Below are 10,787 nucleotides of genomic sequence, written 5' to 3' on the forward strand. Positions count from 1 at the left end.
CTAGAACCTGAACATAGTTCTCTGCATTAATGGTGCATTTCCAAACATGCAAGCTGCCCATGACACAAGCATTCATGCAACCCCATACCATCAGTGATGCAGGCTTCTGAACGGAGCGTTGATAACAACTTGGGTTATCCTTGTCCTCTCTGGTCCAGATGACATGGTGTCCTAGTGTTCCATACAGAGCTTCAAATTGTGACTCATCTGACCACAGAACAGTCTTCCATTTTGCTACACTCAATTTTAAAATCATCCCTGGCCCAGTGCAAACGTCTGAGCACTGTAGAGTTTCAGCTGGCAATGGCGGATGGCACGGTGGATTGTGTTCGCTGACAGTACTTTCTGGAAGTATTCCTGAGCCCATTCTGTTATTTCCTTGACAGTGGCAAACCTGTTTGAGGTGCAGTGACGTTTAAGGGCCTGGAGATCACAAGCATCCAGTAGAGTTTTACGGCCTTGACCCTTACGCACAGCAATTGTTCTAGATTCTCTCAATCTTTTGATGATGTTATGCACGGCTGATGATGATAACTTAAGTCTTTGCTATTTCACGCTGGGTAACACCATTCTGGTATTGCTGCATTATCTTTCTGTGCACCAATGGTGGAATTGGTGATTCTCTTACCATCTTGTCTTCAGAGAGACACTGACGTTCTGAGAAGGTCTTTTTATACCCAATCATGTTGTTAATTGACCTAATTAGTGTTAATTGGTCTTCCAGCTGTTCGTTATATGCTCAATTTTCTTTTTCCATCCACTTATTGCTACTTGTCCCAACTTTTTTGGGATTTGTTGAGACTGTGAATTTTTGAATCAACATATTTTTCCTTTAAAATGTTACATTTACTCAGATTAAACTTTTGATCTGTCTTCTATGTTCTATTATGAATAAAATATTAACATTTGCCATCTCCACATCATTGCATTCAGTTTTTATTCCTAATTTGTTTAGTGTCCCAACTTTTTTGGAATCCGGTTCGAAGTTCCTATTTTAGATATCTGTCGTATTTAATTCATTTTGCTATAATAAACCACTCATATCCTTCCAAACACATCCTTCCTGTGACGGGCAGGGTGAGCGAAACAAAATGGAAGCGATCACGCCAAGTCTCAGGGAAAATGTATGGTTTAATAGAAAAAGTGCACAAACCAAAAACCCGTGACGTTGATCGAAATGAAGGACATAATGACCAGCGGTCAACTGGTACAAAGACAAGACATATATAGACAAACAAACGACCCTCAGGTGAGACGGATCACGGGTTCCGCCCACCTGAGGGACGAACACAACACCACAACAACAACACAACTGCCGCTGTAGACGGAGGCGACCAGTAGGGGGCCCGCCGTACTGTGACACTTCCATTATTGCTATTTATAAAAATCGAGATAGACATCAAGTATAGACCAATTTATCTGCTTTACCAGTTCTCAAAAAATAGTAAAACTTTTTGAAGAATGGCTTGATATAATCGAAAAAGAGTTTATTGAGTGACCATTAGTATTTGTATAGCAAATACATTTATACCAGTGGCAGTGATGAAACTGGAAGAAGAGATATCTACTGCAGTGGACAACAAAGAAAATTGCAAATGGTATTTGTAAAGTGTTCAAGTCGTTAAGATTTGACTAATTTGCTGATTATACCAATTAGGAAACATTTTGAACAGCTTCTCTGTACAGTGGCAAGGGAACCGAATGTCAAAGATTCATTAAATACTATTAGTGAAGCAAAGTTTATAATATTTTCAATATTTGTGACAGTTTGCTTTGGCTCCACCCATTCCTCATGTTTATGTGTTCTGCATATAATTACTTTTTTCCTAATTCACTATCTCTTTTGTAAATATGCAGTAATGTATGTATGAACTGTGATATTAGACCTGTGATTTTAGACCTATTATATTACAACTTTTACGTGTCCTAGCTAGTTCAATACTACAGAGCTTAACTGTCTGACAGTTTTTAACACACAAGACTACCTTGTTGGTTTTAAAGTCTGATTCCAGTTCACTTTTTCATGCAAAAAATTCATATTCTACTCCCCAACCCCATCTGTAATCCTCTAGATTTCAAGAATAGCAAGTAGTATAGGTTGCTATATACGGTGCACACCCTCTCACACCAGACCACTCCCAGCATCACTTTCCCCTCAGTACTGACACCTCTTCCTCATTACACAAGGCAGAACTAAATTTCCACAGGTCGTGCAGTCCAGTGCTGCGCATTCACTGATCTTCGCCTCGCAACGCTGGATGTAGCCTGTTCCTGCTCTCAAGCCTCCTTTACTTATGGTACCTTTACCTCCGCCATACCTTCCTTGAGTATTCCTTTTTGCGTTATCTTTGCCTATTCGCCTGAGTTCTTGTGTTTATTTCAACTATGGACAATAAAGCATTTATATTGCAGCCTCTGCCTCCGTCCCCACATCAAAACATGCTATTCTGCGTTTTTTAATGTAAAATGTGTCATACATAGCTGTAATGTTTTTTAAAACAAAACAGTTGGCAATGTATTCACATGTGACGAATGGGGTGGAGCGAAGGACGAGACACCAAATCCTTGCAGAACACGTCACTTTTAATAGTAAGCACAGAGATTGCGCAATAGCGCACGAGAAACATATACGTTCACACAGAAACGTGTAGACTCTAGACAACGACGAGCACAGGACACTGCGCAAGCGCACATTAAATAGACAAACCACATTAACCCCACGTGATTACGAGACGATTCACAGGTGAGACGGATTATCACATGACATAGCCATCACCACGGAATATCCACAGACGCAGACGATGCACGTAGACTACGTAAACACACGCCCAAAAGGGAGGGGCCGGGGTCCTCAACGTGACAGACGCCCCCTCCAAGGGCACTACCCATCCCGGGGTGCCAACAGGACCGAGTGCCCCGAACCCACGACGATGGGCGGATCCGACGCGCTCAGTCCTGCGTCTGGGAGGTGACTGCCCTTGGCGAAGCGTCCATCACGAATCGCCTAGCACACCCTCCCTGGGAAGATGGGGGAAAAGACGTTAAACACATTAAACGGCACAGGAACAAACACACAAACAGGCACGCTTACACACATCGACACAAACGGGAAAAGGGGGTTTGGTACACATATGGGTAGACTTACGATTACAGGCACACACACACAAGACACAGGCGCCAGGCTGCGCGCCAGGAGTAGGGCGATAAGGGGAGAGAGATCGGGAGCTGCAGGTGCCGCAGTGAACAGTCCTGTTCCCGCCTTTGCTGCATAGCCTCCGCCCGGTGCAGCGCAACTGGTGAACGCACCGGGTGCAGCGCGACTGGCAAGACTAGCGGGCTCCTCCCTCAGCTGACCGTTTAGTGTGCCCCTCTCTCCTCGCGACCGCCCTCTGGAGTCAACCGTGGGCGCTTGCACTTCCATCTCCTCCGCCTCGCTGCCACGGCTCCAACTCATGGGCTGCTCCGGGCTGCCACCCCGAGAGCAGTCCATGCTCTCTCCTCCGGTGCGCTCGGCGGACGAGCTCCACCTCCCCTTTACAGTCCCCGCAGAACACTCAGAGGGGGGCTGACTGTCCTCCTCCTCTGTGTATATGTCACCGTCCGTGCACTCGGAGACGCCTGAGTGCACGGACAGAGGACGATCGTCCTCCTCATACCCCTCTTCCTCCTCTCCGTAGTCAGCGGGGTGTGCAGAGCGCTCCGATGGCGGGTAGTCCTCGTCGTCGTCCTCCTCCCCCTCCTCTACGACGGAAGAGGGACCTACGGGCGGAGGGAGGTAGTCCTCTTCCTCTGACTCCTCCTCCTCCTCCCCCCCGTAGTCTATGGTGGACGCGTCGTCCAGCGAGGGAGCGTAGGCCTCCTCCCCCTCCCCACCGTAGTATACGGTGGAGGCATTGCACAGGGAAGGAGGGTATGCCTCCTCCTCTTCGTCCTGCTCCTCCTCGGAGTCCCTCTCCCCAAACTCCGCCTCCGGGGTCGAGTCCGCGACGCAGATCACACTGGGACTGCCCTCCATAGGCGAGAGGACGCGGGATGGAGGGGAGTGTCGCTCCCTCCAGATCCGGACCGCGCCCTGGCGGAAGAGCTCCGCCAGCTCGGGGTCTCCTTCCTCGACCTTCCGGGCTGAGGCCAGCTGGAGAGCGCATACCGGGTCTCCCTCCAATTGCGCCAGCGTCGGTGGGGACTCCTCCTCCTCGAGCTCGCCCTCTGGTGGCGACGCCTCGTAAAGCTCGGGGATGCTCACCCGTATGGGTGAGCCTTCCCGAGAAGGAGCGGGGTGCTTCTCCTCCCACACCCGCGCCGCTGTCCGGCGGTACTCCTCCGCCAGCTCGGGTATGGAGGTTTCCCGAGCCGCGCATAGCAGGTATAAACACCCGGGGTCCTGCATCAGCTGCGCCAGAGTCGGCGGGGTTCTGCGGCGCGGGGGAGAGGAGGAAAAGTGGTGGTGCCGCTTACCGGGATTCTTCCCCTTCTTAGGCTTTGTTTTGTAGCCTGGCATGGTTGTGGGTGTCTCAAGAGGCTCGTCGTTCTGTGACGAATGGGGTGGAGCGAAGGACGAGACACCAAATCCTTGCAGAACACGTCACTTTTAATAGTAAGCACAGAGATTGCGCAATAGCGCACGAGAAACATATACGTTCACACAGAAACGTGTAGACTCTAGACAACGACGAGCACAGGACACTGCGCGAGCGCACATTAAATAGACAAACCACATTAACCCCACGTGATTACGAGACGATTCACAGGTGAGACGGATTATCACATGACATAGCCATCACCACGGAATATCCACAGACGCAGACGATGCACGTAGACTACGTAAACACACACCCAAAAGGGAGGGGCCGGGGTCCTCAACGTGACATTACAAAACAGTTTGGACAAAATAGTGTCCAATACATTAGCCTTTAACTCGATCGCAAAAAAAAAAAAAAAAAAAAAAAAAAATCAACCATCACATGTTAAACATCCATGGGCCGACTGACTGAATGGAATAAATTAGAACAATGCCATTCCTTTAAAGTGGAAATAACTATGTGATATGTATCTAGGGTTGCCACCTAGGTCTGACAAAAAACAAGGAGACTGTCACACTGACACAAGGAGGGGGGGTGGCGAGTGTAAATTGTTGACGGGGGGGGGGGGGGGTAGTGAACAAAAATTGTTGACGGGGGGGTTGGCGAATGTAAAATGTTACCAGGGGGGTGTAAAATGGACACAGCGAGAAAAAAAAGACAGATTGCAGAACCAGTCTAAATAGTCGTTTGAACTAACCTAGTGAAAACCGGGACATTAAATGAATTTTTTTTTTTGCCGGGATCGAATATTAAAAAGAAGGAAAACCGGGAAAAACCGGGACAGCCCGGGAAAACCGGGACAGTCACGTGAAAACCGGGACACTAGGACAGGTGGCAACCCTATATGTATCTGATATGAGTTTAATGAGTTTAATTACTTTAAGTATTTTACATCTGTTTTATAAGTTTAAAATTATTACCTCAGGACGTTTAGTCTCCTCTGTCACACGGTTCAGGTTATTCCAGCCTCCATATGACCACAGACATTGGTAGAAAGCCATTCCTATGGCGTAAATGCTGAAATTGGTCCCTTCAAACGAGTTTTTGAGACCAACAGCGTCTCCTTGGCAAAGTACTATTAGGCCACCAGTCGCAATGACTGCCAATGCAAGAAATTTAATTGCCAAAAGCCAGATGGAGATGGCTATGGAAAAGCGCACATGCATGCAGTTAATGGTGCTCACCAGAAGGAGCACAACAGCAGCTACAGCTTTTATCACCAGAGCAGGAGGTGGACAGCCTTGATAGAAGAGGGACACTGCATTTTGGGAGACAATTAGTGCCTGTATCGCCATGCTGCATGGTCTGTCAATCACAACATAGATGAAGGCATAAGTAAAAGCCATCAAGCTTCCTGAAGTCCGTAGAATGTAGATGTAGTCTCCTCCAGACTCACGGATGACTGTACCCATCTCTGCATAGCTGAGAGATGCCAGCATGCACAAAACGCCACTACAGCCCCATATCAGCAAACTGGCTCCTGCACTCATGACATTCCGCATCATAGTCTGTGGGGACATGAAAATCCCTGATCCGATCATGACCCCTGCGATGAGGGACACCCCTCCAACCAGTCCCACCTCTGATCGCAGCTGCAGTCTCTGAGGTGCACTGTTCATACTGGCAATGTTGACTGAAGACGGGTCTTGGTAAATGAAGTTTTTAAGGATACAATGTAAGACATCCTCCAATGTAGCTTACACATGTACTTCCAAAAATTATGGTTAATAATAAACCATCCACTTTACATTTGCGTTAAGCCCAAGATAATCTGTTATTCTATCTCTGGCCATTCATTTAACATCTGCTATAACTTTCCACTTTGGTTGAAATCTGAAGTTAATGTGTTATTTAAAAAGATTTTCACATACATTACACTTAGACTCATATGTTCTTTTGTTAATTATAATGTATAATAGAGTATTTATGTGCACTCATACAGCTATCACACTGTATTTAGTTCCTATTTTAGATTTCACTCATTTTTACTTTATTTTTCAACAATAAACCACTCACATCCTTCCCCAAGTATAGACGAGTTTATCTGCTTTCCAGTTCTCAAAAAATAGTGAAACTATTTGAAAAAAGGCTTGATATCATAGAAAAACAGTTTATTGAGTGACCTTCAGTATTATTATAGCAAATAGATTTATATCAGTGGCAGTGATGCAACTGGTAGAAGAGATATCTATTGCAGTGGACAACAAAGAAAATTGAAGGTGTTTTAAGATTTTGAAAAAATATTCAGTACTATTAATCATGGCTTATTAATCAATCAGCTGAAGATATGTGGTGTTGGAGGGATAGTATGCCCATGGTTGATCATGATTGATAATGTCAATTGTTGTTCTGATTTATTCAAGGTTACTTTAGATCATAAATTGTTTAAATGATATTTGCAAAGTCTTCAAATTTTTAAGATTTGTCTTATTTGCTGATTATACCAATATAAACGTGTGGTCGCGTTTGATGGAAATACGCAAGGGAAAACGTTCGGTCGCTGAGTACTCAGTTGAATTCTGTGCACTGGCTGTTCAGAGCGGTTGGGGATCCCAAGCCCTGACGGAAGGGTTAGGGGAGGATTTAAAGGATGAGTTAACTCTTTGGGAGCCACCGTCCGATCTGGACGCCCTGGTGGAGCTATAGATAGGACACAATCACCTACCGAGACAAGAGGCAGGCACGCCTACAAGAGGGTTGATGCCTGTACTGTGGTAAGGTAGGACACAGACAGGAAAGCTGTCCCGAGCTACAGGGAAAAGGGCATGAGCATAGGAGGACATAGGGAACGCGTAACGCTGTACGTTATCAGCGCCCCTAGAACCAACCTTATCCTTGGGCTGCCCTGGCTCCAACGGCACACTACGGAGATTGACTGGTTGCATTTGTCCATCAAGTGTTGGGGGCCAGTATGTCAGACGACCTGCCATGCGGCTACCCATCCCAGGACTTATAGGGGTCCTTCTGAGTGTATTGATCTGGCGTCTGTTCCTGTCGAATACCATAGACTACAGGAGGTGTTTAGCAAGCAGAAGGCCGGGTTCCTACCCCCTCACAGACCGTACCACATTGCTATAGTCTTCCTGCCCGGGACAAGTCCTCCTAGGGGTTGATTGTTTTCTCTTTCTCCTCCAGTTTGGCAACTTCTGCCACAGGTTTATCAAGGATTTCGGTTCGTTGGCAGCCCCCCTTTCAGCTCTCACCAGCAAAACCCTCGGGAGCTTTAAGTGGAACCCCCAGGCCGAGGCTGCCTTCGATGATCTTAAAGGCCATTTTGGTTTCGCTCTCATACTTCATATGCCAGACCCTGACCTTCCCTTTGTTGTGGAGATTGAGGCCTCTAATGTAGGGGTGAGGGCTATATTATCCCAAAGGTCTGGGAAGCCTCCTAAGCTACATCCCTGCTCTTATTATTCCCATTGCCTCACTCCTGCTGAGCGTGAAAAAGAACTCCTGGCTGTCAAGTTAGCTCTTGAGGAGTGGAGGCATTGGCTGGAGGGTCCTACACATCCGTTTGTGGTTTGGACCGACCACAAGAGCCTGGCATACCTCCAGCAGGCAAAGAGACTCAACCCTAGGCAAGCCAGGTGGTCCCTCTTTTTTGAGAAGTAAATTACATTTACTCACATTACTGTAATTGAGTACTTTTTATGAGTAATTTGTAATTTTCTGAGTAGTTTTTGAACTATGTAATTTTTACTTTTACTTGAGTACATTTTGACCCAAGTAGTTTTACTTCACTACATTTGAACGCCCTCACATTACTGAGTAAAAAAATCTTGATGGTGAAAAATTAAATGCGGGCAGAAATTTTCTGAACCCAGAACTAAAGGCCAATTGCATGGCCTTGCCTTGCGCGCGCCCTTTCCATTGTCTCATAATCAGGTCCTAATCTGGTGCACATTTTTTCCAAAAGGATGAGATTGTTCTATCTTTAAATCTTATATCTATCAGGTTCTGTGGGATCCTGTGGACACTGTATTTTGAATAGTTAGATCCTGTGAGCGTTTTAAATAGTGCAGTGGTTCTCAAACTTTTTCTATCATTCCCCACCTCAGAAGAAGGGAAAATTCCATGCCCCACCTGTCCAATATCACCCAATAAACAAATTTGTTTGCCGGTACAAATTCATTAAAGGGCCGAATCTAACCCTGGTTCACGCTGTTCCGCAGACATTTTAAACATCCGGGCCTTATGCAAAATGAACAGGCATTAAAACGACAGACTTAAAAAGGTTCATTTCTTCCAATTGCTTGCACTCCACCTGCAATACCCATGCGCCCCACTTTGAGAGAAACTGAAATAGTGGAATCCTGTGCGCATTTTGTTTTATTTTGAGATGTGGGATCCTGTGGTGGGCAGCATGGTGGTGTGGTTAGCACTGTTGCCTTGCAGCAAGGCGGTCTGGGTTCGATTCTCTGTCTGGGCTGCTCTGTGTGGAGTTTGCATGTTCTCCCTGTGCCTGCGTGGGTTTCCTCTGGGTACTCCGGTTTTCTCCCACAGTCCAAAGACATGCGTGTTAGGTTGATTGATCACTCTAAATTGCCCGTGGGTGTGAGTGCGTGCATGTGTGTTGGCCATGCGGTGGACTGGCGACCTGCCCATGGTGTACCCTGCCTTCGCCTGGAGATGTTGGGATTGGCTCCAGCCCCCCCGTGACTTGCGGGATTAAGCGGTTTGGATAATGGATGGATGGATCCTATGGTCATTTTATATTTTATTTTGAGTTGTGGCAACCTGTGGGCATTTTATTGTGAATAGTGGAATCTGGTGGGCACTGTATTTTGAATAGTTGGATCCTGTGAGCACTTACTTTTAAATTGTGGGGTCCTATGAGCATTTTTTTATTTTTGATGTGGGATCCTGTGGGCATTTTATTGTGAGTAGTGGAATCCTGTTGCATTTTAGTTTGATTTGTGGCATCTTGTGGGCACTTAATTTTGTGTGCACTTTGTTTTTTGAATAATTTGTAATTTAAATTTCTTTATTCGTATCATAGTGTTGTCCGTTGGACAATAGGACTGAAAATTGTTTGCACTTTATGGTACAGGTTGTGACTGTCCTTTTGCTGTGAGGAAGTATGTTCCTGAGCCCAGCTGATCTTTTTGCAAGTGTGAATGTGCACTTAAATACGCTTTGAAATCGATTAAAACAACTTGTGCTGAATTTGGTTCATGATTCATCCATGCATTAAATAACTGAAAGTAACTAAGTAACTTTTACTCAAATTACATTTTAAATGAAGTAATTTTGTACTTTTACTCGAGTAAATTTTGAGATGGGTAATTTTACTTTTACTCTGAGTAGATTTTAGGCAAAGTAATGATACTTTTACTCAATTACAATTTTTCAGTACTCTTTCCACCTCTGATTTTACTGTACCGTCGTACTGTCCTGGGTCCAAAAATGTCAAGCCCAATGCACTCTCTCATCTGTGGGAGCCCACCTCCAACCTTCCTCATCCTGGAACTGTGATTCCCCCGGCCAAGATTGTGGCTCCCATCCTATGGGATGTAGAAGCTGCCATCAAACAGGCCTTGGTCCGGGAGCCCGATCCTGGATGGGGTCATGAAGGTTGTCTCTACATTCTGGCCTGCTTACGGAGGAAAGTCATGGAGTGGGCTCATGCTTCTCCATTTGCCGCCCACCCGGGCACGCAGCACACCCTAGAACTCATCAGCCGTTGTTTTTGGTGGACCAGCATGGATAAAACTGTGGGCAGCTTGGTGGCTGCATGTTCTGTGTGTGCCAGGGCAAGATCTCACGGTCTAAACCCCTGGGTCTGCTTCACTCACGTCCGGTCCCTTCCCGTCCCTGGTCTCACATATCCAAGAATTTCGTGTCCGGGGTGCCCCCTTCTCAGAGCAACACAGTTATTCTGGTCACCGGTTTTCTAAGGCCGGTAAACTCCCCTCCGCTTGTGAAACGGTCTCTGTCTTTTTACAGCACGTGGTGTGGACTCACGGCTTCCCTGTGGACGTGGTCTCTGACCGTGGGCCACAATTCCCCAGTCGCTTTTGGGGGGAGTTTATCAAGGGGGCATTTTTGGGTGCCAAGGCTATCCTCTCCTCTGGTTTCCACCCCCAGAGCAATGGCCAAACTGAGAAGGTGAACCAGGACCTCGAGCAATCGCTCCGGTGCCTGGCCTCCTCCAATCCTGCCTCCTGGACAGACCAGCTGATGTGGGTGGAGTACACCCACAACACC

The 10,787-nt window shown here is 46.5% G+C and overlaps 1 protein-coding gene across 1 annotated transcript; it reads right to left on the bottom strand.

The window, feature by feature from the left end:
• Positions 1-252: 252 nt before the first annotated feature.
• Positions 253-6,409, bottom strand: LOC143481149 (b(0,+)-type amino acid transporter 1-like). Its single transcript, XM_076979086.1, has 5 exons — positions 5,501-6,409; positions 4,456-4,528; positions 3,874-4,257; positions 3,657-3,741; positions 253-394 (listed from the first exon to the last, which is right to left on the bottom strand). The coding sequence occupies exons 1-5, from the start codon at positions 6,197-6,199 to the stop codon at positions 253-255; spliced, it is 1,383 nt and encodes a 460-aa protein (XP_076835201.1). The 5' UTR covers positions 6,200-6,409.
• Between the last annotated feature and the right edge of the window lie 4,378 nt (positions 6,410-10,787).

This window comes from Brachyhypopomus gauderio, chromosome 17 (genome assembly GCF_052324685.1).
Source record: "Brachyhypopomus gauderio isolate BG-103 chromosome 17, BGAUD_0.2, whole genome shotgun sequence".
In the NCBI taxonomy this organism is placed as follows: Eukaryota; Metazoa; Chordata; class Actinopteri; order Gymnotiformes; family Hypopomidae; genus Brachyhypopomus; species Brachyhypopomus gauderio.